General features: G+C 39.8%; 1 protein-coding gene across 3 annotated transcripts in view; it reads right to left on the bottom strand.

Moving 5' to 3' along the window:
• MPPED2 (metallophosphoesterase domain containing 2) overlaps positions 1-27,576 on the bottom strand; it is a 102,530-nt gene that overhangs the window by 58,517 nt on the left and 16,437 nt on the right. For all 3 annotated transcript variants that reach the window (XM_015632190.3, XM_015632193.3, XM_015632191.2), the window contains exon 3: positions 7,909-8,090. In XM_015632190.3, the coding sequence (XP_015487676.1) occupies positions 7,909-8,090 (182 nt within the window). The remainder of the gene's footprint in view (positions 1-7,908; positions 8,091-27,576) is intronic.

The following is a 27,576-nucleotide window of genomic DNA, read 5'->3' as shown; positions in this document are numbered from 1 at the left end:
CTGGAACAGAAGTCACCTAAGCCTCAAAGCCACAACAAACCCTGAGAAACTCCCTTCCCAAAGCTGTGGAAGGGCCACCACAAGCCAGCCCAAGGCTGAGCCCAGCCTGGTGTCACAGGGTGAGGCAGCACACCCACAGCAGGGCTGAGGATGCTGCCTGTGCTGCAGAGCAGGTGCCATCATTCACTGCCATGCCCAGGACAGAGAAAACAAAACTTCCTTTAGCTCTGGGAAAAGGGGTTTTTTTCTCCTTTTCCTCCCCACCAGTGGTACCCCACAAATATAAATACCCACCCTCCAAAAACAATCTACTCTCTAAATACAGACAATTAAGGTTTGAAGGTCTCCTGGCAGGGGTGGATGGGAGACATGGAGTTCCACAGGTCTTTCTTTCACAGCCCTTTTGTGCCAAGACACCGTTCAGACACAGGATTTGCCCAAACACTCAGCCTCAGCCCGCTGCAAGAAGCGGGTTAATTAACAATCTACGCAGGCTGGTTATAGCCAGCAATAATCAGCTCTCTGTTTTTCTTTAAGAAAAAAAATAAGTCAGTAATTCTTGGAACATTTATTAACCCCCTAGTACAGGCAATTACTGTAAGATAAAGGTCTGCCAGTCTTGCATTACCATAAATTGCTGCATGTTGCTTTTCTATGGCGCAGTAATATCCACAACCAGTGTGAATAAATGCTAACATTTGAGTTCTAAGCTTGATTCAACCCACTTGATCAAACATTTTTTTAGCAGGTTTTCACTTTCAGTGGCTGCTGGGCCACAAAAAAAAAATTATTATTATATTATACAAGCCAGGATGGTATTTCACTGACAGACTGTTTTGTAGCCCAGTTTAAGGTAATCTCACATATTTCCTAACATGCAGAATGGAAAAGAGAAAGGCGGGTGGGAAGTACAAAACCCAAAGATCGTTCCTGCTGTCTATTAGGTTTTGTAGTCACATACAACATAAAAAAATAGTAGCAATAAAAAAAAAAAAGGCTTTGTAATAGACAGAACACTGCCAACCAGCTTTAAATTGAATTACACAGCCTGCTAATCTTTATGATGAAATAAAATTTCTTTGAACACTACACATTATACTAAAATCTGCAGTGCTTTTTCCTCAGCCCCAACCCCTCTCTGCTCAAAGCAACTTCCTCCACCCCAAAACCATTGTTCTCTCCAGCCTGGAACGTGATGCTCTACTAACAGAAAGACTTATTTTAATTAGCTATTGTTAATACGGAGTGCACGGTGTGAAAATGTAGGAGAGAAGTATTTTTACACTTTGTATTTTTGATGTACCATTAAATTTGCAAGTGAAGAAGTAAACTGATGGTGTACAAAGAATTCATCCTTTGGCTGCTCTCCACTGAAATCATTCTCATTACAATACCTGGCTGTGGCAGCAGTACAGCGGAGGGAGAATCTGATGAAAATGTCAATAAAAGTTTCTGTTTCAGCGGCATTAGGCCTGGTCAATACAACAAACATAAATCTCTTTTCTGTTTCAAAGCAGATTTGTGAGAAAGGGGGAACTGAAAGGAAGAATTATTTGGGGTTTTTTATAAATTTGGTTTGGTTATGGCTTGTTATAAGAAACCTGATCATCCCCTCCCCCCTCCTAAGGCAACATTAGCAGCCCAGGGAAGCAGATCTAAGAAATGACCAAGCAATTATTGTGATTGAAAATCCATTCAAGAATTGTGCAATACTTTGCAGTGTTCACTGGCTCCTTTCTTTCACTGAAAATTACCAAATGAATATATTAGTTTAAACTTACAAAGAGCCACTCACTCCAGAACATTATTCTCTTTGAAAGCACATTTCACCTGAGCCAAGTTTTCTAATGGCTGTCAAATAACACCTTTATATTTGGTTTGACTGACCATGGCAATTCGTAAAGAGAATTTTATACTTTAGTAGCAAACACAGTTTAAAAACCCTCCTCTCTACAGACCATTAGGAGATAGCACAAATAGATTTTTGTGAAAGCTCTCTATGAAGAATTGCCAGGAATAACCAAAGCAGAACAAAAAAGAACTGATCAGATATGAATGATCTTACAACTGCTCCTCAGGCATAAATTCCATTTTAGTCAGTGGAAATTTTACTACCTCAACATTCATTTTATCCAACTGCTTCTATTTTACCTTCCAAATTATACTTCTGGGGTTCTGTTTCCCACAAAGCATCTAATATCTGACCCAGAGCAGAGGATAAATACGAAGAAGCAGCAATAATATCCATGGCACAAAAGGAGAATTTTGTACCTTTTCCTACTTTTGTTTTCACTCTGCACTATAGATTGCTACATCAAGAAAAATTATTGAGCCATTACCAAAAATCCATGAGGTTGTATTTTCCCATTACTTTATAAATATAATAAAAAGAAACATTCAAACTATTCTTGTATTCCTCTGAGAAGAAAAAACAAAGATAAAAATTAGCAATAATATATAATAAAAAGGTATATGCAGATAAAAGCAGAGCACTGATTGTTAATTCAGGCAAGCAGTATGGGAATTGGAAAGTACAAATGGGAATTTAACCATGACATTAAACACAGTTTGAGTTAGAACAAAAGCAAAGGAAATATTCTTAAGTAGTAATATGGCAATAAACCCTAAATAAACCAGGAAGAAGTTTTTTTTAAACTTTATGGAAAAGACAAGAGTGAGGTACATAACCCCGAGAACTAAACCAATTTACTAAAATCAATTTACAAAATCAGTAAAAAACCCACAAGTCCTCAGCACCAGCTCAACCTCTAAACAAAATATTTCCATCCCACCCCAGTGTCTGAAGCCTGAGGAAACTTCTCACCAGGGCCATCACAGAAGGCAGACTTGTTTCCAAAACTGGACTAATACATTTTCCAGGGAGCTTTTTCCCTCTCTCCCAGAACAGCTGTGCAAAACTCACACATACTCACAGGATTAAAGCTACCTCAGCATTTTCTTTCACTTGCAATGAATGCAATATTTTTTTTTTTTTTCCAAGTGCTCAGAGTTTTGTTCATCAAAAATGGTATTTTATGTTTAGTCAATTATTCATTCTAGCTATAACAAGTAGAGCAATATAGAGTTCAAAATATGCTCCAGATGGTAAAAACACAAATCAGAAATAAATCAATTTATAAAAAAGGAAGAGATTTGTTTTTATTGCCATAATTTAGCTTTAAAATATTCACAAGCTTCCTTCTGGTTCTAAATTACCCCAGTATACTTTGAGCTAATACTCTTCTGAAGCTGGAGAAATTTAGAACTTACAGGTTTTTGGTTTTTTTTTTAAATAGTCTGATGTCTGATGCCAAAATAATTCACATCAGAAATCTACTTTTACAGAGCAAAAGCCCTCAAGAACAAACACTTCATCACACTGAAACTGTTCTCAGTGTACATTTGTAAAAGGAACACACTTACTGTAAACCCTAAATGAGCCATGCCTGGAGAGGAGATGAAGCCAGATAACTAAACCAGACCAGAGAGATTGAGAAAGGATAGAAGTGGAATGTGACCCTGCATTTTTAAACAGTGATAAGAAAAGAGCTTGATCTTACTATTATACTATTCTGGTACAGTTCATTTTTTTATTTATTTTTTTTCAAATTGAATTACGCTATCTTCAATATCAAACACATTCTGGCAGGTGTCTGGCTTAACAGTTTTGAATATAATTTCAAATTTCCACAGCCCTAATGCATAAATTGAAGTGTAGACTGGAACTAAGTGTCTGTCTATAGTTCTGAGAGCAACACCACATTTACATTTTGTCTATTCCACGTAACAACCAGCAATTCCAAGGAGATTCTGCTATTTTCAATTACTAATAGTCACACAAAAATCAACTTTAAAATAATTGACAATACTTTGCTGAGGACCACATCCACATATGCAGAGCATAATAGGAAAACCTCTGCATTAAAATTATATGATCATTCTCACTTCAACTAAAATGATCAAGGAACTACAGCACAGAAATAAAAAGCTGATTTTTTTTTTTAGCTGTAGCAACAGTGTTTACACAAGAGGCAAGCACATATTACAGGTAAAGAAATATTTGCTCCAGTACAAACCCATATTTGGCCACTACATCATTCACAAAGTTTTTACAGTCATTAGCCCAAAGAAATTAAAATAAATAAATACTGAGAACTAAAGGAAGACTTAAAAAACATGAAACAGTCAAATCTAGCTAAATCCTAGAACAAGTCAGGAAAAACCCAGCTAAATTCAACTTTCAGCCCACAGACAATAACCACAAGTAAGGTCACCTGAATTTATCCAGTCTACTGCTGCAAGATTGTTCAGTAATTATTACTCTTTATAATAGAAACCTTGCTTGGGAGAAAAAACAAAACAGAACCAAAAAAATGAACACAGGTTTTGTTTAGTGATGATATAATCGCTAAACAAAAAAATACAAAATGGGCTATTTGAGAAAAATTTCTTGACTGAATTCAAATTATTCACACAAGCAAGGATATGCACAATCAGGCCCATAGTTACTGAGCAAAATAAATATATCAACTCATTAAAGATCTATCTGCCTGAATTTATCTTTGCTTTCTCTTCAGTTCTTATGAGTTATTCAATCATTTCCCATCACCCAGAAAAGGAAATATTGCACTGTGAAGACAGAGCTATAATTAGATATTCTTCTATTTCATTTCACACATATGACTGAATGAAAATGGATGGGAAAAATATGAACAGAGATAATAACAGTAAGTTGAAACATTCAGTAAAAATATATATTTGGACAGAATAACATCTCAATTCTTCCTCAGCCGATAATGCTGTGTTTACTGCAAAATTAGTTAAGTTAGTATAAGAGATTTTTAATGAAAACAATTATAAATTTAAAATAACTGTGTTTAAACCATTTAACAGTCCCTAAGGTCAAGTGATTACAGCAGTTACAAGACCCAAGGGACATGTTCACACCAAAACAAAGTGAATAAATTACCTCAGCCAGTGTATGTAATCACTAAGTGACCACAGAGGTTATTCAATGTATAAGCCCAGATGACTCCCATGCAAAACCAATAATGAAAATGTAACAGCCAAAGGGAAAAAGCATTTAACTAGCAAAAGTTGCTGGAAGGGCTGACAACTTGGTGGAGTGGGAAAGAGACAAGTTCCATGGCTTGGCTGTGGAGACAAGGAAGAGAATGAGTGTTAATTAAATGGACAGACAAGATGCCAAGGTGAAAGACCCAAATTGTTGCAAAGGGATGTGAGGCTCAAAAAAATATTAAAAATATTTAAAAAATAAAAATAAAAAATCTAAAACTGCAGAGCTTTAAGCAGTGCTCTGAGCCCTGTGTAACTCTGGTATATGTAATGCCCAGTGAGCTACAAGCAAGGCAGGAGCTCAGAATAATCACCTTTTAACTTTCCCTTTGGCTTTACTGCCAGGAAAAATTACAGGCAGTTATTGTGTTTTAGTTATCCCATGATATAATTCCAATGGAAGCGCACCCCTTTTTTTTACCACAGAATAGGTAAGACAAGCTGCAAAATAAAACCCAGCTTTGATCTGGCTTCTCTCCCTCATGACATAAATGATACAGATGCCTTGTCTTCATTGCAGCAACACAACACAATTGCCAGTGGAGAAAACCAGACCCATGAAAGACAAGAGATCATTTTTCTATAAGGACCACCATATATTTGATGGCAGTTCTCAGTGTGTAGCTTTGGAATAAGGTTCCTGCCAACTATGGTGAAAAAGGATACTACTGAGGAAGCAAAAGGAACCCTGCTTGCTCCTTCCTGCCACTGGAATGCATTTTTTTTTAATCTACTGCACATCATCACCTCACATCCTTGAAGGAATGAAATCTTCACAATACACACAGTAAATAATAACACAGTAACAGGTAGAACAAAATTAACACATTTGGCAGATAGGAGTCTGAAAAAAGTGGCAAAAGAATATGCCTGACTTCAGTCTGATTCCTGGTGAGGATGCACTGAAGCAAGTATTCACCAACATTCCCACAGGGGAATCAATTTATTGTCTTGTCCTGTGCCAGGAACCTAGTAACTGCTATTGTCATAATTTATATATAATATATATATAAATGAGAAAATGCAAGTGGACTCTATGAATGTAAAAAAAAAAATAAATAAAATTCTGTGTATCTGAAATATGAAAGCCTGAGGCCAAAGCCAGCAGGCCCTCACACATTTAAAGCTTCCAGCTTCAGTGAATCTGACTGCAAAATCTGCTTTCTCACATAAATACTATACTGTCTTCTACAAGAGCCATGCATACATGCAAAGAAAGTCCCCTGGTAAATTATTGAGGCTGGAACACAACCTATTCAAAGGGTTATAATTCTTCTGTTGGGAACGTTAAGCCAAGGATCTGTGTGCTAAAATATCATCCTGAAAGCCCCTGTTAGATACAGGGAATGCCAAGTGGCTGCCAGATTCCCCAGAGGAGGGTGAAAGCACCCTGGCAGATTATTTGGGTTGGCTTTCTGCAGCACTGAGTGTTTTCAAACACCAAGCACTGGCCTGGCCATATCAAAACAGCATTTCTTAAATTACCCAAGGGCCAAAGAGGAACTGGTGGCCAGACACTGCTCTTAGCAAAGCACTCAGGGAGATCTGTGCTCCTCCAAAAGGCAAATATCCTCTTCTGGAGCTGCAATTACATGCCCAGAAAAAGGATAGTTTTGAGCCTATCAAATCTAGTATCACTTTCTAGAAATAAGAACAATAAAGCTAAGTTACAGTGATATGACCAGAAAGCCCCACTCCCACGTGCACAGCAATAAAAAAGAAGAGAAAACATTCATTAAAATGGGGTTGTGGAAATCAGAAGAGGTCAGGTAAAAAGAAGAGTATGAACAAAATGCAAAGAAGGATGACAAGACAGACAACGTAGAAGTCCTTCTATTTAAAAATTCCTTTTGTAAATCCAAATGTTCCTTACATATCTCCTGAAGGGTCAGCCAAGGAACTCCAATGCAATAAAATGATTCTATTAAAGGCACGTAGAGATGCTGCCATCGCACAGCAAGCAAGAGTGAGTGCAGTAAAACCTGATGACAAAGCCATGCTTTGAAATATTTTTTTACACAATGCTGTAAACTCCTTCTAATGTTGTTTGAAAATCAGCTGTTCAAGTCACCTTCAGCTCTGGGTATTTCCAGTGCAAGAGGTGACCTGGCAGTGCACAACCAGGCTGCCATTTACCACAGGAGCCTCCTGCACAAGTTCCCCCTCCTTTGTTTTGGTTTTCTGCTGCTGTTGCTATTTAATTGCCCTCAATTCTAGCAATGTGCTGCCAGGGCACTGCTGTCAAACACAGCAGAATATGAAAGGTAGTCTACCAAAGAGGTGCTGACTGCCCGTGATCAAAGTCAAAATGCCAGTACTCCAACTCAAAAGGACAAGCACGTGGATATCACCCCCCAAAAAATTCTCCTCTTCCAAACAGTATTATTGATTCTGTCATGCTGTATCGTGGGAAGAAGGACTTTCATCATTTCCAAGTAGCTTGTAATATCTTGGAATCTTCCAGCACTGCTTTAAGTTACAGCAAACCCAAAATACAGCGAGCAGCAGTTTTGGCTGTGGATACAAAACCCCTCCAAATTGGGACACTGCACTCTTTGTAAGAGGTGCCACCACCACCTCCTCAGCACTCCCAGAGAGCTACAGAGCAATGACAGAACCTTTTCCCCAAGGTAACACAGAAATACAGCAAAGTCTCTAAATTTGTCTTAATTAACAGAATTATACTGAGGCTAGAAACAGCACATCACATGAGGACAAGCGAAGTAAGGGTGGGGGGGAGATTTTCGAGTGCCCTAATTCAATTAGGAGGCAGTGAGTGACACTTGGACAGGAGAGGTTAATTGGGGTCACCAAAACGCAGTAATTCCTTACCTAACCAGTCATTAAACTTCTTGACCTCTGAGGGCAGTCCCAGCTCGGTGAAATCGCCCGTGTGAAGAAGGATGTCCCCATAAGGCATCTGGATGCCATCTGTTCTGGAGTGCGTGTCTGAGACGCAGACAAAGCGCGTGTGGCCCGCTGGTTTTGGAGTGTCATATGGGATAGGGTCGACCCTAAAGCAGACACAAAGATCTCGTAACAGTCACAAGGTTAAAACCCTCACATCCATTATTTCACATATATCAGCACACATCTCTCTTGATGAAAGCATCCACGCATCCATTGACACACACCGCGCTCTGCAACAACACTGCCAAAAACCCAGCAGGGACCACGCTGCTGCTCAAGAACTTACCTGGTAAGGAAAGGGAGATTAAAACATACACTAGATACAGCCACTTTTGGGTACTGAAGTGTATTTAAACATTGGAAAAAATGGATTTAAGAGGCTTTAAATGTTTTATATCCTGTGCCTTATACACGAACAGGTACATGAAATAACAGGTCTGACAGGTGGGCCAGGAGCAGACCCTCACCTGAGCTTGGCAGCTGATTTTGTTCAAGATTCCAGATTCCAGCACAGAGTATTTCTTTACACACAATAAGGTACATTCAGGAGTGCTTTGGTGAAGGCTGGAAACTGCAGAACCAAGCCTAGTGACAACTTCCTAAACTCATCCAAAATCCTGAGCTCATCTTCCCAGAATCTATAAAGCCAGGAACTGATGTGCTATCACACTAAGCTATAAAACATATATTTTTTATTATATTTAAATTTATATATTTTTATTTCTATTTATATGTATATTATATATTGTATACATGTATTTATATAATATATACATATATACACATATATATGTATATAATATATATTATATACATATATTTATATTATACATATAAAACAGAGTTTTTCCCCCCCTATAGCAAACAATGCTAAAAATTTAGTCCAATTGGTTATTTGCAAGCTATATTTGATAATTTTATCTTAACAACTACATGTGACCCATCATGGGAATCTGGTCATTTGGTTTTTGGTGACTTTTTTTAAAGCAGAATAGAGAAAAATATTAGGTAAGATAAATGCTTTATGCATACTTAGTGGTTAGAAGCTCGAATTTGTAACAGAGTCACTTAAATACAAAAGGCAAGCCATTGCCTACTTTGGAATAGAAATGATTTCTCTGCAGAGTTACCATAATTTGATTTGCTCAACACTTGAATAGCACAGCATCTGGATTAGTGCCACAGAAAATCCCATCCCAATTCCACAAAACTTCAACTCATTCCATTGATGTGCCACTTTGATCATGGTTAGAGCTTAGCTTCAGCTAGAAATTTTGAGGTATTTAGGAGTTATGTCAGAATAATAGTTCACTTACATCTCAAATTATCAGGCTAGTGAAACCAAGCTCCAGCTACTTTAAAGCATCCAAAATAATGCTGTTGCTAAGACTTATTTGGACAAACTGGCACATCAGGCATTCAAAAATCAGTGTCTGAAAGTAAAAATAAAATTAAACCGGTTTTTATTAGTTTTGCTCTCCGCACTGAAAAGAAAAACCAGTAGACATCACTGTGAATTTGTTTGTCCTGAATCTCCACACTTATAATGAGATGTATGATCAGTAATAGAAAATAAAGCACAAACCTTAAGAAAATACTGACTTTTGAAGTATTACTTTTGTTTACTGAACTGCTAAGCTAAATTAGCATTTTTTTACTATACACTGAACTGTGTGAAAACTTCTACCAGTGCCTTCAGCTTCCTGCATAGGTGAGAAAGACCATAAACATCCTCCAGGGTGCAAATCAGTTCTCTGCTCTGGGGAGTTTTAGAGTGGTTCCAGAAATCAGACTCCATATGGGATATATCCTGGTCTCCAGTGGAAAACTGTCCCTGTGAATGCACTTACTGACAAGATTCTGAGTCAGAATTTAAATTTTGTTAGAATTTTTAAATTATTTATTCTATTTGTTAGATTATTCACAGCTAAACTATTAGTGGGGGAAGCAGTAGGGGGGAGATATTTGTTAGACTGCCTTTTCCTAGGTACCATAATTAGGCCTTTCCAATCAAGCTGTATTTACTATAAAAGCACCATACCTCATTGACATGGGCCAATGAATTAATTTGCAAAATTCAGGCTCTGCAACATGATGCTTACTTTAAAAACAGATTCTACTGCCAGCTGGACTGGAGAAAAGAGAATTTGGTAGATAACTCTTTTTGGGGTTTGGTATTGTACCTCCTGTTCCACCCAAAGGACCAGGTACAATTACCTGAGCCGTGCAACTGGTTACCACTGCAGAAACCCATGACAAAACTCCAGCAATCAATGGATTTTTTATTTTTTTTTCCCCCAGCAAGGGTCTGAAATTAATAATGTTATTATTCCAGAGAAAACTTAATTTACCCATTGAATTTGCACTGGCAAGCTGGGCAGAACTGCAATCAGAAGACACAGTACTTTTTCACCATGGTGTCTTCCTTCCAAAATATGGGAGTCCCCCAATCAACATTTCCCTACTTCCAAGCATGTTTACTCCAGACAACACAAAAAAATGAACACCAGCTTTCATCATCACCACATAACTTGATCAGAATATCTCTGCTTGAGCTATGACCAGCACTGCCTGCCCCGGGGAGTCCAATTTTGTTTGTACACAGCAGCTATGCTTTTTGCTATTCTCTGCAGTTTGCAGCCAAACAAACCCTGTTCTGCTTGAGGCAACCCCTATTAGAGTATGACACAGAAATCTGGTTTAGGATTTTTCTATTCATGCAATGGCTTACTTACAGAAAATTCTATAATCAAAATTCATTAAGTCCCTGACCCTTCTTCCTCTTCTTTACAAACACTATGATGTTGCCAAGTAACCTTTTTTTCTACATCTTGGCTTTCTTCTCTTATTCAGTAGTGCTTGCCTACTAAGTATTTGAAAGTGAGATACTGAAGGTTATTGTGTTCAGTCCATCAATTTATCTTACTCAAAACAGTCCTTCAATAGAAACTTAATAAAAGTGGTGCTATTGCCAGTCCTAAAGGCTCAAGTTGTCCTTTCATCCACAGCTACAGCATGGCAAACAGCAATATGAGAGTCTCCTTCCCGGCTGCATCCCGGGAGGATTGGGCTCTGAAGGCAATTCACAGCTCCTGGTGACACAGCAGCAGGTTCTGGGCTGTGAGCATCACCCCTTCTTCCTGGGCTCTGATCTACTCACAAACCAGCAGGGCTGCACACTGCCATTGCTAAAACCTCTGTGGCAGCTATGCATCCGACCCTTACTGCAGTTCAACAGCAGATAAAATAAGTAGTAAATAAATAAAATAATCATTATTTATTTTTAAATATATAAAGCTATAATATATATTATAATATAAAGACATAAATATGAATAAATTCTTTTAAAGATAAAATTAATAAATTAAAATTAATAAATTAAAATAAAAGTAAATAAAATTATTATTTCAGCCCTGTCCACCACCACCCCACTGAATCAGAGCACACACCTAAGAAATTCAACTTATTCTTTACCTTTGCTCCAAACACAGTGCAACCAGCTAAGCCTGACACTCTCCATCACCACCAACACTTTATTTTTTTCTGTCTTCTTGACATGGCAGACTGAAACACTTCACAGATTATTTTGATTACTGCGTTTGGAACAGCATGCTCATGGAAAGATGCAGTAAGAGATAATTTAAATCTTCATATATTAGGATTAATGCAGTAATCAGGAAATAGAAAACAACATATGTTGCACCTTAGAAAATCAGGCACTTGGCTGTTTTTAAAAAAGTTTATGCAGGACCCAGAATGAAATCCCGTAAGGCAGTTGAGCAATGACTGCTTTGTGAGATCATGACAGTAATGTAAGATCTGTCACATTTAATGCATTTATGACAAGGGTTCAGGAATCAGAAGGGACAATGTAACCTTCATACACTTCTAGAAGAACCTTGTTTATCAGATAAATACTTGGCTGTACTAAACTGCCCTTACCACCAGCAGCTCTCATTTAGAGTCCCACAGGTAGGAGCCTCCAATATACAGTTCCTCATGGAAGGACAGCATTATCCAGGCTCAGATTTGGCTTGCTCAGGTTATCACTCAGCAGCCCCTTCCCCAAACCCACAGCTACCACAGCCCTTCCAAAGCACTGGATCTGTGTCAGCCGGGGGGGAGTGCTGCCCCTCGCCCTGCCAGCTGTGCACACAGCAGCCCAGTGCTGCTCCATCCTGGGGTTGTACCCTGTCCTCACCCATCACACAGCAGATTTCACCGGGATTTAAAATTAATTTCAATTTAAAATGTAAAAGTGAGAGATTAGATAAACGAGAATGAGCAACACAGACGATATTGAGGGGGTTTGAAGAGTGAGGTAGTGGGGGCTGAATTCAGCAGCTCACAAAATGAGGAGCACCTTGGGCCTTCCACGTGCACAGGGGCAAAGGACTTGATTTAGGATGTCTTGCTATGGAACAGACATTTTAACTGTGTATTTCAGCCCAAGCCTACACCAGTTAGTCATAACGATGTCCTATAAATCAGCAGTGTTGGAAAGCTCCTCTGAGACAAGCAGGGCAGTGCAGCCCTCCTACAGACACAGCTGCAGGCACAGCCACTCTGGGACCCTGCCTCAAAACAACTCAGAAAATACACAGGCACCATTCTCCTGAAAGGAGTCAGTTTTGATTGTAAAGGATAATTCTGCATGGGTGAGTTCAAACGCTGGAAATAAAGGTTTTGGGCTGGGTTAGCCAGTTCCTGGGAATGCCTGTGGCTGGAGAGCCAAACCCCACAGACTGTTCACTGCCCTGCTCTCTCAGGTTTTGAGATATGCAGACTCCAAATCCCTTCTTACAGAGGGATTCCCAAGAAACCAATTCATCCTTGAAGATGGAGTAAAAATCTTAAACATGAAGCCAGGAAAAATTTCCAGTCCCCAACATGGAGTAAATCACTCAGATGAACGCAGCACCTACGCCGGACAAAACATTAACAGATGCTGAAAATCCTCCTCCAGCCCCACTCCCCACAACTCAAATCAGCTTTATTCCTGCTTACAACCCACCACTCTGCAGGCTGGTTCTGCTGGCACTGCTACAGGTGAACAAGTCAGCAGGCAGCTCAGAAAACCACATCATTTTACTCTTCCCAGGCTCTCCAGATGCACGAATAGTCCCACAGCATACGGGCCCATGTCCTTCCTAGACTGTGTCACTTCATCTGCTGGCTTTTCATCTCAGTAATTACCCCACTGGGTATATCTGTGACTGAATTTGTGGGTTTATTTTTTATGACATCTAAATAAGTATTCATTATACATCCATTTAAGCACAGACTTCGAGTCTGTGTGCCACAGAAAATCCATGTGTGGTGTTGCACTCACTCTGTTTTTGGGAGCCACTTGGAGACATCCTATCCAGCAACTACTCCACATTTAAAATATAGCTATACAACTAGCTTTTAAAAAGCATCCTACTCCTACTTCCCGTGAACAGTCATCATTGTATTTATTCACAGATTAGCTTCCTCTTGTAAAATTTCATACTCTTCTTGCTACTCTTATTTTCAAAATTTGCAAACAAAATACTTCTTCAAAGAGCCAGTTAGCTTGGTATGTTTATTTCAGGATTAAAATGCAAGTGTTTTCTGCAAAAACACTTATAAAAGCTTGTTTCTTAATGCTGTTAGCTCCCTCTCCTCAGCTAAGACAATGGAAGACAATTTTTTTGAAATGGGAAAATAAAAGCAATATATTTTCTCTATCTTCAGGTTTTTATTTCTTTGACTTCATACCTCTGTCTCTACACATGCTCCCTCTGGCATGGAAAATTCAGGAGGAAAAAATGGATTTTTCTGGGGAAACTGCTTGCTACAGTGCTTAATGTATTTGTTTCTGTATCCAAATCTCACAGCTTTGTTACACTGTGATATTTGTTACTGCTCTTAGAGCCAGTCCCAAGTCCTGGAACGGGGCAATCATATGAAACCTGTGGCTTAATTTATTTTCTTAACATTTATCAATAAGTCTCTCAGCTGAAGAAAAAAAAAGCATGAAATGCACCTGCATGCTTGGCAGCATCCAAGAAAGAGAAGGAAAGCGAAAGATGTGTAATTGTTCTTATTTAAAACAAACAAACCAACCAAACCTCAAGACTATTAGGTCAACTTCCTAATTCTCAACCGAGCTTTTTAAGACCACAGACGAGAAGGACTACATCAAACTGCAAGTGTGTCTACATTTTGAAACAGAATATTGAATATCCCAATTTAAAAATCTTCAAAACATGAGCACAAATGTAATGTCATTTATGTTTCCCCATCAGAAAAACATTTACATGCCCATACACAGAGTTGATTTTGTGATACAGCACATGCTGAAGACACAAAGCCAAATACTAATTTTCTCTCAATAAACAAAATTAATGCCAAAATCTAGTATTGCTTTGGTTGGCCACTGTCAGCCATTAATTGTTTAAATCATACATATTAATGCTTTTGTTAACTTGAGTCTGCCTTCCAGTGTGCTCTAACACCAAGCCAACATCTGGTTTCTTCTCTGGCTAAAAACAAAGGGATGCAAATACCTTTCAACACTCTCACTGGTAGATTTTATTTGCACAAGCACACATATCTAAGAACAGACTACCCCAAATAGAAATCCCCACCTCTTCTGGAAACCTCCATCCACATGTGTCACCCACCAAAGCCTTAGAGGGTTCTGGAGACTGTAAAACAGAGGTCTGATATTTATTACAGAAATGGCATTAATTGTGTCTTGGTGCAATGTGGAAAAAAAAAAAATAAATTACATTTACAAACCCACAGGAGGATTCAATGCACTGCTCAGCAGCTTACTGCTAACGCTTCCAACAATTATAGCTGCAGGGAAATGATGGATCTTTTTATTACAGGTTCTGGAGCTGTTTTACTTCCAGTGAGATTTATGAGATTAAACAGAAAAGACCTATATTATCCACTGTCATCATTTGGGGCAAATTTAAGAAAACTCTCCTTTATAAGGAATTTATAATAATGTATCTTCTCAGCTTGATTTAAACCCTAAACTAATTAAGAGTCCAAACTCCTTTAATCCCAGATTCTGGTCAGTAATAGAACCAGAAAGAGCTAAAATCCAGATTTTCCATGGTGTTCTTTGAGGAGCAAATAGTTAGCTGGCCTTTTCTGAAGTACCTAACCTCTGCCTTTGATACTAATGGAAATTCAGAAACTGAATTGCTTGAGCATTTTTGAAAATCCTATTAATCATCTCTTTGCAGAAAAAAAATTCTTTGAAGTCAACAAAATACCTTCTAAAATTTAGCTATCAGTGGCTTTCCAAAGCTTAGAGAAGTAAAACAGAAATGAAAAGAAGTTTCAATACCAATTTCAGTATCAGCATCACTCCAAGGCCCAGAAATGAGTTTCCTTTAAATAAAATAGTAAACCATTCTTATGCTGGTATGGTTTCAATTAAAATTCATTAAGAAGCACTTTTCTCCTATTCTTTTACTCCTGTAAATTATGTCTTTCTCCCACCCTGACAGAACTTATCTGCTGGCAAAACTGCACCTACAAGGAGGGTAAGCCAATAAGCTCTCTACACTGAAAGGTTTTTATTTCCCTGTTATAAGCTATCCAAACACCAACTTGCAAAATACACCCAGAAAATACAATCTGGCATCCCAAGTTTAGGTACAATTTTAATTTAAGGAGGTTTGAAAAATACACTTTTTGATATATTTAGCAGGAGTGAGGCTAAATTAATGTGTGGCGTCCCGCCAATCATTTCAAATGCAGGAATCCTAAAATGGGCTGGATTTATTTCTAGGACAGAACCACAGAGAAGGCTTTAGCCCTTGTTTCAACAGCAAAACAGTTTTTCCAAAATGCAATAGAAAAAAATGCACCCCAAAACAAGCAGAAGCAGAACTCCAGGACAGATTACATTTAATTGGTTTTGCTCTAACTTGACATGCCATCTTCCTCAGAAATTAGGACAATTCTGATCAGAGGGACAAAGATCACAAGCTTCTGTCAAAACAGAATTTTGCAAGCATGTACTGCAGCATATGTTCCATTTCTGATGCCCATTTATATTAAGAATCAAATCTGGAATGTCATAAAATGTACAGAATACAGAAGCATAATTCATTATATTTTCTTGGAGATGATAAATTCAGCAAATAGACAGTACCTCTTATGTAACAGGGAAACTGGGAAAGTGGACCTGAAGTTGCATAAAAGTTTGAGAACTCATTCTCTTTGGTATTTGCTATTAAATCTAAAATCTATCTTCATGTTTCAGAAACAAATAATGTTAAGATAACCAGAGGATCAAGCCCAGAGTGTTTGCAAAGAACTGCTTGAGGCTGGTTCTGATTCTTCTCCCCCCAATACATGTTTGGTCCAAGGTATAGCAGCCACTTGAAATTTTGCTGCCTTTCAGCCCAAGAAATACAAATGCTCTTTTTTAAGTATCCAGTGCAAGTAAGCAACTCTGCCCTCAGCCTTCTCAGTCATTTTGCCTCCTGACCTGCAGGTATCACCCTCTCCAAGGGATGAGATGCAATTCAATCTCCATGCAAGCAAAGGGCTAGCCCTCTCCTAAACAGACTGCTAATCACCAGCCTCTCTGCTGCTCTCCCTCATGGCTTCACTTCCACAGGGCTGATGGAACTGAGTCAAAAAAAGCCTGTTCAAAGGAGAGGCAATCCATGCTGGGCAAACACCACCAGTTCCCATTTTTGAGTCAGTAAAGGCACAGAATGCCATCAGCATGCCTGGGAAATTGTCACTGATGTTAGTGGGAGCTCGGCGAACAAACAGACTGGAACATATAACTCAAAAAGAAATTTCCTAGCAGCCATGCAGCATGACATACTACTTGAAAGAAGTAAATTGGCAGGCATCATATGTTATCTGCAATATGAATTTGTGTATGTGAGCCAGTACAAAAATCTGTCTCTGTTAGGATGTGTATTGTCTCCTGCATCTGAGCTCGAACAAACTTCTCCAAGGTATCGGTCATAAAATGCTTCCCATCAAACCACAAGCATCTAACACTGTGTTCCTACAAAATAAAACCCTTCAGAATAACCCTGCTGTCTTAAAAGGTCCACTACCACTCAGCCTCATGTATATAAACTATTTCAGCTGTTGTCAAAGGTTTCTTTTCATTTGTCTACCTCCTAAGGTTTAAGAAGCTTTCTACAGTGAAGATGATAATATTCAGACACCATTTAGCTCTCCACCTAAAGTCCTAGTGTATAATAGGAATAGAGAGGAGATTATTGACTGCCTTCTACCAACACCAAAATACAGGTGTTGTAGCATCCAGGTTAACAAAAAGCTCAGTACACCACATTCAAATGGTTAATTGGAATTAGGTATGTTTTCACGCTCTGTAGTCACACAGCTGGCCTAATATTTGTGTACTCCTAGAAATTCCATTGGAAAAAAAACCTGATACCAGTTTTCTTAAGCTCAACTTGAACTTCAGATCTAGACTAGTGAGAGATGTGAATCAGTCCCAGGGTGTACAGAAAAAGATATACTTATATCATTTTCTTTGTTGCAGAGGGGGAAACAAAAAAAACCCAACAAAACAAAACACCCCACCTAATTTCTGAAAAAACAAATTTCTGCTCTTAAGATATGCTTTTAACCTCTCACAGAAACTTTGCTGGAGACACAGAGACAACTTTGGGCTTAAAATTCTGCTGGAGAGAATTTAGCACTTTAATCTTTCTATCCCTTATCTTTCCAGTGCAATTGTCTTCATTACAGCTAACACACATCTAACATGAAATCCAGTCCCAGACAGAGCTGGATTCAATCAACAAAACCCTGCAATTCCTTGGTGGCTGGGTTGGAGGGGGTTGCAGGAGGCTGGACCATAGATACTGTAAGCAGGTTCTTTTATTTCTAAAACACTGTGCCAAATAAATTCCCAGCTAAAAAGATTCTACCAGATAGCTCTCTCCGCCTCTTCTCTCTCCAGTATTAAATAACTTATGACAAGAAAACCTCAGGTCAAATAGTATACATTCCACAATATTCCAAGATACAAACATTAGTTCAAGTGAGAAAAAGCTTGGGAGATAAAGCTGTAGCAGGTGAGGCAGAAAAAAATCTGTCTTCACTGGCAGAAAGCTGCAGGAAGGTGACTCCAGCTGGAGATACTCCTTGGAAATACACAATTCATTCTCATTTCTTTTGCCCCCCTTTTATTTTTTCTCAAATCTCACATATTATTTGGTGTTCTCATTCATTTTCCATGAGTACTTTCTTATGGCAGAGGCTGCTGAACTCAGGACCACCGTCTTCTTATAAAAATACAAAATATCTCACGGATAAAAACCAACACTGACTATTTTAATCGCACCATCACTTTAACTTGACTGTGGCATTTATTTGTCACACATCAGGTTTATAAAATATTACAAGAAGCAGAGCTGCATGTAGGATCAGGAGGTTTTGTCAATAATGGAGTTAATAGGCAGAGTGTTTGTGGGCAACCACAGTGTTACAGGTTATCTAAGAACATTTGTGTTTTGCTTATACTTCTATAATAAAAATTAATGACTTAAAAGTCCTCAGTGGGAGTATCTAGGACATTCATATTTATCAGAACTGTTACTGGCCTCTGCAGTAAGCAATTATTCTTATTGCATTAAACCGTTTATTTCCGAAGATGTATCCCCAAAAATCAAATAAATCCAAAAATGAATTATAGTCAAGATAGAAATTTACCTCAGGGATACTTTTAGACAACTCAATTTAAAAACACATTTACTTTTGCCTCTGTGCCAGCAACAAAGGCAGGGCAGAAGGGAAGAACAACAGAATCATTTTGCTTTCAGTGTTTTCTACAAGACAATTCCAAAGCCAAACGAGCTGAAACATCTCAATATACTGCTTATATCTGTGAATGGTAGTAAGACACCGCTGCCTATGACTTGGACATTGTTCCTAATTGTACAGACCTGCTGAATAATGCTTAAAATTCAACAGAATATTGTTTTCAATACTGCCCTTGAAAGCTCTGAAAACTCTCTGCTTCCAAAGCCGTATGCTGCACGCCACCGAAATTTTAGTTGGCACGACAGATGTGGGAGCACACTGCAGAAAGTAATTTCAGTGTCAAGTACAAAAGGCAAATAGTTGCAGTTTGAAATTTAGAGAAAGAACATCACAATGAGAAGCCCTGGGAAGGAGGAAAACAAGCTGCACCACATAACATTTTACGATACAAAATGAGATGTGGGCAATGTAATTTCACTTACGTGATTCATTTTATAAGCAATGCAAATGCAATCTCACTGATTATGCTCCAAAACAAAAGAGGGAATTTCATTACTTCAGCCAGTGCAATTAGACATGCAGAAATCACAAAACATCCTATCTGCAGCAGAACAAATAGAAACCATCATTTCACATTTAGATGGGAACAACCAAGGTGGGTGAAATGCATTGGTTGTGGTGGGTGCTGGGAAGGCATAAACTGAATTGTGCAGCCTTTAAGCTCACACAGCCTGCGGTGCACAGACACACAGAGACTAACTCCACCAAATCTGTCATAAATCAGCAAAAGATACCTCAGAACTCACATGACACGATGTAAAAAAAACCCCAAACAACAACAAAACTAACAAAAAAACCCTAAACCGGTGTCTTCCCTTCCACCCCCAACAAAACAAAACATCACCAAAAAAACCACCCCAGAACTGCATGCCTATTTTTTATACAAGAGTGTTTTTCAGCTTTTATTAATCTTCTGGTTTCTCAAAGCTTGAAAACAGGAGGTTAGTCTGAAGTAAGTCAGGCAGTGTGAAGGAAGAGTACCATTGCTCTCCCTAAATGGCTCCCCAAGGAATCTATTTATTAGGCACAGGCCTGTTTTCTGATTTAGCTTAAGCACTTTTCCTAGAGAATATGACTGTCCACACCAAGAGGAATTTTCGAGTAACAGCTGCAGAACAGCCTTTTTCTGTAGGAACTACCTTGAATCAGTTCCCCTATATGGATACAGCATTGATTTTCATCTTCATACTCCTCTTAGTACCAAAAAGGGTAAGAAAGGATACGAAAATTCAGTGTTTTCAGCTTCCTGAAAATTATCAATAAAACCAAAAGTGAAAAAACCAAAATACATAAATAGATGGAATATCAGGGCACTCAGCTATACTAATTTGGGTGTGTTGCTTTTAGTTTAACAATCAAAACCACTTCTGCTTTGACTAAGAATACATGTAAAATTGCACCCACCTACCCATCCACAGTCATATTTCTCAGCATGTAAATGAAATCCTAATTCTTTTGCCTTTATCCATTAAGGAGCAGGAAAAGACACCTTCCAGGGACAGACTACAACAGAATTCCACAGCTCTGCAAGGCTATGGGGAAGTTCAAAGGAAAAAAGAAGAAATGCTTCAATGAGTTTGCAGCAAACAATCACTACTGAACATTTTATTAATAAAATAATTTTAATTTAAAATTTAAAAATTAATTAAAATTTAAATTAAAAATTCAATAAATTTTAATTAATAGAAACTATTAGGGTAGTTTTTAAGGAAACAAGCTAATTCATTAAGTTGTTTAAAGAGACAAAAAAGAAAAAAAAAAACACTTCAAAAAACATGCAATTGCTAAAGCCTGGGAACAGCTGTCTTAACTGTTTCTTTCTTTACATCTGGATCCACTGGGCTGCTATTTTTCTTTACATTTCTGCATTCTGGCACTGCCAGGGAGATTTCCAGTTGCACAGCGCCAGGGCTGCTTGTGCTGGTGCTCAATAAAGTCAAAGTTCACAGTGACCATAATAGGACAGGAATGTGAGCTAAGTGAAACTACTCTGTTCACATCAATACTGTTACAGTCACCTATATTATACAAAATTAGCAGTCAAGATTCTCAGTTCTTTGACTGAAGTGACTAATTTCCTGCAACCTTTCTCCTCCTTCCTCCCTCCAAACGTTTTGGCAATCAAGAACAGACTTAGAGACTGTTTCATAATGAATGCAGCCCTTAAGGGCGAAACCAGCAAGATACTCCAGTCTGTTCCAGAAATCCCTTCTGCAATTCATTATTCCATCCAGTTCTACTCTACTGGTTTACTCCAGCCTATGAAATCTTGACCTCCTTCATCTTCTTCAGATTGTGAACACTTGAGACTAACTATCCTCCTTAAAGGAGGATAACCAAAATCATGTCTTTCTAGAATTAAAACACTCTGGTCTATCTACCTTCTGGAAAATCAACTGCTCTAAATCTTTCCTCAAGAAGGGCTTTGCCTGCATGCTGCTGTAGAAAATGGATGGTGACATGCTCAGAGGCTTTCCACCAGTGACTACGTTTGCCTCAGAAACCATCTCTACCACTTGCTTTTTTCCATTGCTATTACCTACAGTAACAAGAATCTATTCCCCTCCTTGTCAAGCAACATGATAGATCTTTTAAATAATGATCACCTTCAACTGATGAAGAGAATTCCATGCAGTTCCAAAAAGCTGTGCTCATCTCGCCCACACAAATGACATTTTCTTGTCTGAAACATCACGATCTCCCCAAAGACCATTTCTCACCAAAGTAATACTTTGCTGTTACTATGACTTGAGAGCTGCATACCCTTTAGAGTGTCACCACGAGAGCAGCAAATACAACTCAGCTTCACAAGCACAGCTGCAGATTTTTTTGCAGAACAGCAAAATCACTTAGATCGCTGGCACTGACCGTGTCACGATACCTGTCCTTGCCAGCCGTGCTCTGCACACACCCCCCACCAAACATGATCCAGTAAATTGCTCTGCCCTTGACCTTTGCTAAGTAACCAGGCCCAGAGAACAGCCTGAATTACAGACCTGCCTTTGAACTGTGTCTCAGTTTGAGGCAACCTGCCAGGTGTATGCACCACCAGCCCCAAGATATCAGCAAGCAGGGGTTTGCCTTGCTGTGCTCAGCTCAGGCAAGCCAGCTATCTGAATGGAATCTAACCTCACAGGAATTGAACAAGGTCTCTGACTCGTGGCATGTGCCACTCACTTTTTCAGTTCCCAGTCTGATGGCAAAAATGGAATTCCAGTCCAAGCGTGATGGGAACATGTGGAGGACCAAGTGCAGTGTGGAACAGAGGGAATTCAGCCCTGGGATGTTATGTACAACCTGCCACTAGTTTAAGAGGTGTCAGCACTGCATCTGAGGCTAATACAATGTACAGCCACTTTTTCAGTTTGAAGCAAGTATGGGAAGTGCTGCTGAACTCATAAACTATGCTGTCACTTTTCACACTGCTAAGCAAACAGACTAAAGTGTTAACCACAAAGACCTGTTGTGTCCTGGATTTTCCCTGATCATTCTCAGCATGTGATTCTTCCTTTTATGAGCGTCTCACCAAGCTCTAACTCAAGGGAGATAATGTATCAGGAAGCCTATCAAGGCAGCTGCCTTTACCATCCATTCCATTCACAGATCTGGTAAAGGCCACTATTCCTTCTTCCTCTCCCACTAACCCAGAACCTACATCTGGAGCCTATAGACAGGTGGCTGATCACATCCTCCCACCCACCCATTTCCAGGCATGTGCTCAGCCAAACCTCCTCCCAGCCCCATTCACAGAGCAGCTGCTCCAACCACTGCCAGGAGCCAGCACTGTGAGTAGAGACTTCAGGCACCACAGCCCAGAAAGGAGAATCCACACAACAGCCACGCAGACCTGGGCCTAGACCTGTTCTGCATTTCACCTGCTCCCTCCAAGGCTGTGGCTGACTTGGACTGGTCCTGGAAGCTGTGTGGGCCCTCCACAAGTGGATCCAGCTCATCAGATGGGCAGCTGAGCCCGAGCACAAGTGAAGCAGCAACAGGAGCACCGGGGCACAGTCGCCTCCTTTCTGCAGAAGCCACAGACTGGATCAACACAGCCATTCCCCAAGTGTTATCTGGGGTAGTTTTTTTCCTATTAAGGCAAAAATAAGAACCTCCTTGGTTTAACGAGAGTTTTCTCTATCTGCAGACAGAGTTTGATCTTGCACTGCAAGTTTGACTTCCAGATGACTCCTTCTGTTAGAGATGGTATTAGGCTTGGATGGGAAACAGCCTTCTAAACAGGCAAATTAAAAGCAAACAAAAGGAATGAAGAAAAAAAGGTAAAGCAAATATTTTTAATATATTGACATAATAAGAGCCCTGGCTGCAGTGTCTTAATTGAGCTAAGGGGCTGTATTTCACAACCTTCTTCACACCTTCCAGTCACAGTATCTTATCTAACCATCCATGCTATTTTGTTATTTTGTTTTTGTTTTTTACATCTTCCTTGAACAAAACTGTATCCTCACATGGTCTCACGTAGTTACTTTAACAGTAAAAGCACCAGGTGACCATGCTATACACAAAAAACCAAATTATTCACTGCCCGGTTTCACAGCCTCTGCTTTTCCTTTGTTTTCCTACAACCACTTCATTTTTTCCTGAGGGACACGCTGACATGAATGCCACATTAACTGCCAACCCCACGAGAAGAACATTTCAATCACCCTTTATACCCAAGAATCAGAATCCTGAAGTCCTCTGGCCAGGCTGTTTCATGCCCTTCCAGTCACCCTGCAGCGTGGCTATCACTGCCACTTCTTATCTTATCGCCTGTTCAAACACTGTCTGCCATGGGCAGACAAGGAGCCAGACCTAAACAATGATGTTAAATGAAGGCTTCCTCCCAACACAGTCTTGAACTTCTGATGGAACTGATCGCTCCTCAGCAAGATAAAAACCCTCTTGGGGGTTTAAAGGCTTTTAAGATCCATGTTGAGAGAATGAAAATAGGAAGCGGGCTTCCAAAAATCAACAAAGCTCTCGCTGCATGCAAACATTAAAAAAAAAATAAAATTAAAAATTAAATTTTTTAAAAAAAAATTAAAGGAGGCTTTTTAGGTTATTAGGATTTAAAACACATGCAACATTTCCAAAGCAGAGGACCTGGTATTTTTTAATTCCATTAAAATTCAGACAACTGTGCACCAGAATTTGATGCTTGTTAGAGAAAGTTTTTCAATGTTTTTATAAGAGTAAAAAATCCAGTTAACATGAAACAAAACAAAAAACCTGAACCTAGGAAGCAGCAAGACTTTTGCCTCCATCCTTTTCCTCCATCAGGCTACTTCCTAGCAAGACTTTATGTTTTACCATCACAATCTGTGTCATTCTTAGGCAGGTCTGTTAACATGATCAACATCACAAGGACACCAGCTACACTGAAGTGCACATTTGGCCTCTGCTCAGCCTTTTCTCCCAGGGAGCCTCAGGCAGAAGTTCTAAACTGAGATTTAAAGTTTTCAGGGGTGGAAGACATCAGATGCTGTCCAAGGCCCCATTCATTCCACCAGCCCACAGCTCCACCAAGGTCTCAGCACAGACAAACTCCTGAGTCCCTGTGGGACACTCCCAGGCTTTGGGGGGGAGCATCTTCTTCTAGATTATATAGATTATAGATTTATATTGATTTCTTCATCCTGGAGACAAGTTTTTCACTTTCCATGCTGATTAGTTACCATGCACAGTCTGTTCTTGCAGACCTTTCTGGAAATGGGCTGGAGAAGTTTGGGGGTGTTCAGTGGTCTTGTTCCTGGAAGCTGTGTTCCTACAGTCCATGCCCATTCTGAATCTCATTTGTGTTGTGCTTATCTCCAGGAACTAGAACAAGGATATTTGTCCCAGAAAAGTGCTGCCTACCTGCACACAGCCCCGTTCTCCAGCCACACACCGTTCCTTCTCACAATGCATTACTGCCAGCAGTCCTTGGCTGTCATTTCAAACAGCCCTTGGCTGGTTCCAAAGCCTTCTGACTGTGGCTGCTCGAGACAAACACACTGGTCCTTCTGGGCTTCTACAGACACTGCCCCACAGTGCAGAATGGGGTGGTACTTCTGCATTCCTGCACCAACCCGTGCCTTGCATCATCACCAGGGCACAGCTCAACACTCTTCACGCTTCAAAAGCACTGCTCTGGCCCTGCACAAACTCAAATTCTCACTGATCCCCCCACAGGTGCCACTCAGGCCCTTCATGATGTAGAAATTGTCTCATTCTTGCAACCTTGAACAACGTTGGGGAATTCTTCACGCCTCTTTGGGAAATCACACAAAAGTCTTTCATGGGTTCATTCGACCCTTGCACTTCACCTACACAGTGAATTCTTAAACCATCTGACACCACAACAGGACATAAATGAGCCCTTTCAGAGCTGTGTCTTGTGAAGCACCTTTGCAAACAAACTGCTCTTGGCCACACATTAAACACAGGGTCATTTCCAATCTGTACAGATCAATAACCTCACCTTTGGGCAACACCAGAACCAGAGTTTAAATCAACCTCTGCAGCTCCCAGGCCCCTCTTGCTGTGCCCAGCTCCTGCTTCAGGCTGCTGTGCCAGTACAACTGTGCAGGGACAGATGGTGAGCAGGGCTGGAGAGCTGAACTGGGCATCAAACTCCAGGGATTTACTCCGAATTCCCACTTATGCTGTGTGTACACTACAGACACACCACGGGGCAAAGCGGAGAGGGCTACCCCAGCTGGCAGCAGCACCACCCCCAGACAAACAGCACAACATAAAACCACTGCTCCACACTCCTCTTGGCATTGGGAATTCAACATCCATGGCTTGGACCAACCACAAGCTGTGCTGGATGTTATAACACAGCTCAGTTTGAGCAGCCTAAAGCAGCCCCAAGTTTCAGGTCTTTGTGAAAGCGCTGTGAAAATCAGATTGCTGGCCCAGTCATCAGTTTAATATCACATCTGAAGGTGGTGGCAAGCCTTGACTAGGTGTGATAATGAAAGCTTTCTTTCATCAGTGATTAAGACATACAAAAAAGCCAAAAATATCGCAGGACGAGAAAAATTTAAATTATTTTATCCTTTTTAGCAATATAGTTCATTTCTGGAGAATATACTGTTTCTGCAAGGGCAGTGAAATCAATGTCAAAAATGTTGATCCCATAGAAGCTTGCCACAAAACTTCCATGCACAGGGGCTGAATTTCACAATTTCAAAACATTTCCCCAGCAACAGCTACAAACTGGCCTTTCAGATGTATATGATGGGGCACGTGGCCCAGTGAAAACACACAGGATTGAAGTTCTACCCTCCTCATCATTTTCACAAACACTTCAGTCCCGTGCTGCAGAGCAGCAGCACTGAAAGCTCCTTCAAGTTTTATTCCAAGAGGGTGGGGATCAGCCACCTTCTCACCAAGTGCAGGAAGCAGAAGAAGGAGAAAGCAAAGCTGTCAATACAAGGAATTGTCTGTGTGCCATTCCTCTATAAAAACAAAGGCAGTGCAGAACCTTAAAAGTCCTTTTCACACACTGTGTCACTGGTAACACCTAATACAGCAAAAAGTTTCAAGTTTTCAGGTCAAATACCATATTAGCCAAAACCACAACAATAAATAGCAAAGTTGCCATGCCTGGCATAAAAATGAAACCCTAATGAAACCTAGTGCAGTTTGTTGATGCCATGTGCAGTCTAGGCTACATGCATAATGTAACAGTGCAACTGCTAACAGCAGGCTCACAGAAGATAATTTACACTTGTTTTTATGGACATGAGGAACTGATCTTTGAAGTTGTCCCTAATGAGATTCTGCTTGGCCCCAACAGCATCCTGAGAGAACGTGCTGGTTTTTCTCCCCTGCATCCGGTGCATATTTATGATGTAAAATCCAGACCTATTTAAATTGCACATGTGGACTGGTGTCCTCCCCCCTGTGCCATCACCGAGTCAGATTCTCACAGTGGGGAAAACACAAGCTAAAACATCTCAATTGAGCTCCAAGTCTTTTCTGTAATTACCCACACCACCTTTACTAAGTACCAAAAGATACATGGGGGTTAATGAATATGGCTCCTTTTCCCTTGGTGCAGTTGACCTCCTAACTTGATTTGAGCTGCCAGGTCAATTGGCAGCCGTATCACACATTGCAGAAGACACATCCAAACTACAGTGCCAAGGCTCCCCAGAGAAAATACAAGTGTGGCTGTGCAGTGGATTTCAAAAATGCAGGCAGCAGCATAAGTAAGGCAAAGAGGAAAAGGTTTTTGCTGTGCCCTGTGTAGTCACTGCTTTAAGACTACACTCACCTGTGACAGCCCAGGTTTTACTCTCTCTTCTGTACTTTTCCCAGACAGAGCCACCCATGTACCTGGATTTTTGATTATCACTGCTTCAGGTCAAAGTATTCAAGTAAACTAAGTGCAAACTAATTCAGTTCAAGAAACTTTTTCGTGCTCCATTCAAATGTTCCTTCTGCAGCTTTTGGGAAGGTGCTAAAATCAGAAGGCTGGCCACTCCAGCAACTCCCCATGTAGCCAAAATATAATATTAATTCAGTTACACCGTTAAAGAATCGACATTTTAACTCTTAAACTCTTCTTATGTTTAGAAAACAGGGGGAAAAAAATAAATCCATGAATTCTTTGAACATACCTGTCTATGCAGTATGAATGCACAGCATGTTGTTTAGGATTAGATGACTCAGAGGACAGATAGCAGGATGCTTGATTTTTCCTTTAGAGCTCATTATCTAATAACACACTAAACAAACAGAAATTCTACCCCACCGACAGCTGTTTGGTGCCTTAAAAAAAACCAA

Source organism: Parus major, chromosome 5 (assembly GCF_001522545.3).
Source record: "Parus major isolate Abel chromosome 5, Parus_major1.1, whole genome shotgun sequence".
In the NCBI taxonomy this organism is placed as follows: Eukaryota; Metazoa; Chordata; class Aves; order Passeriformes; family Paridae; genus Parus; species Parus major.
This window is presented reverse-complemented; position numbering and strand designations above follow the sequence as displayed.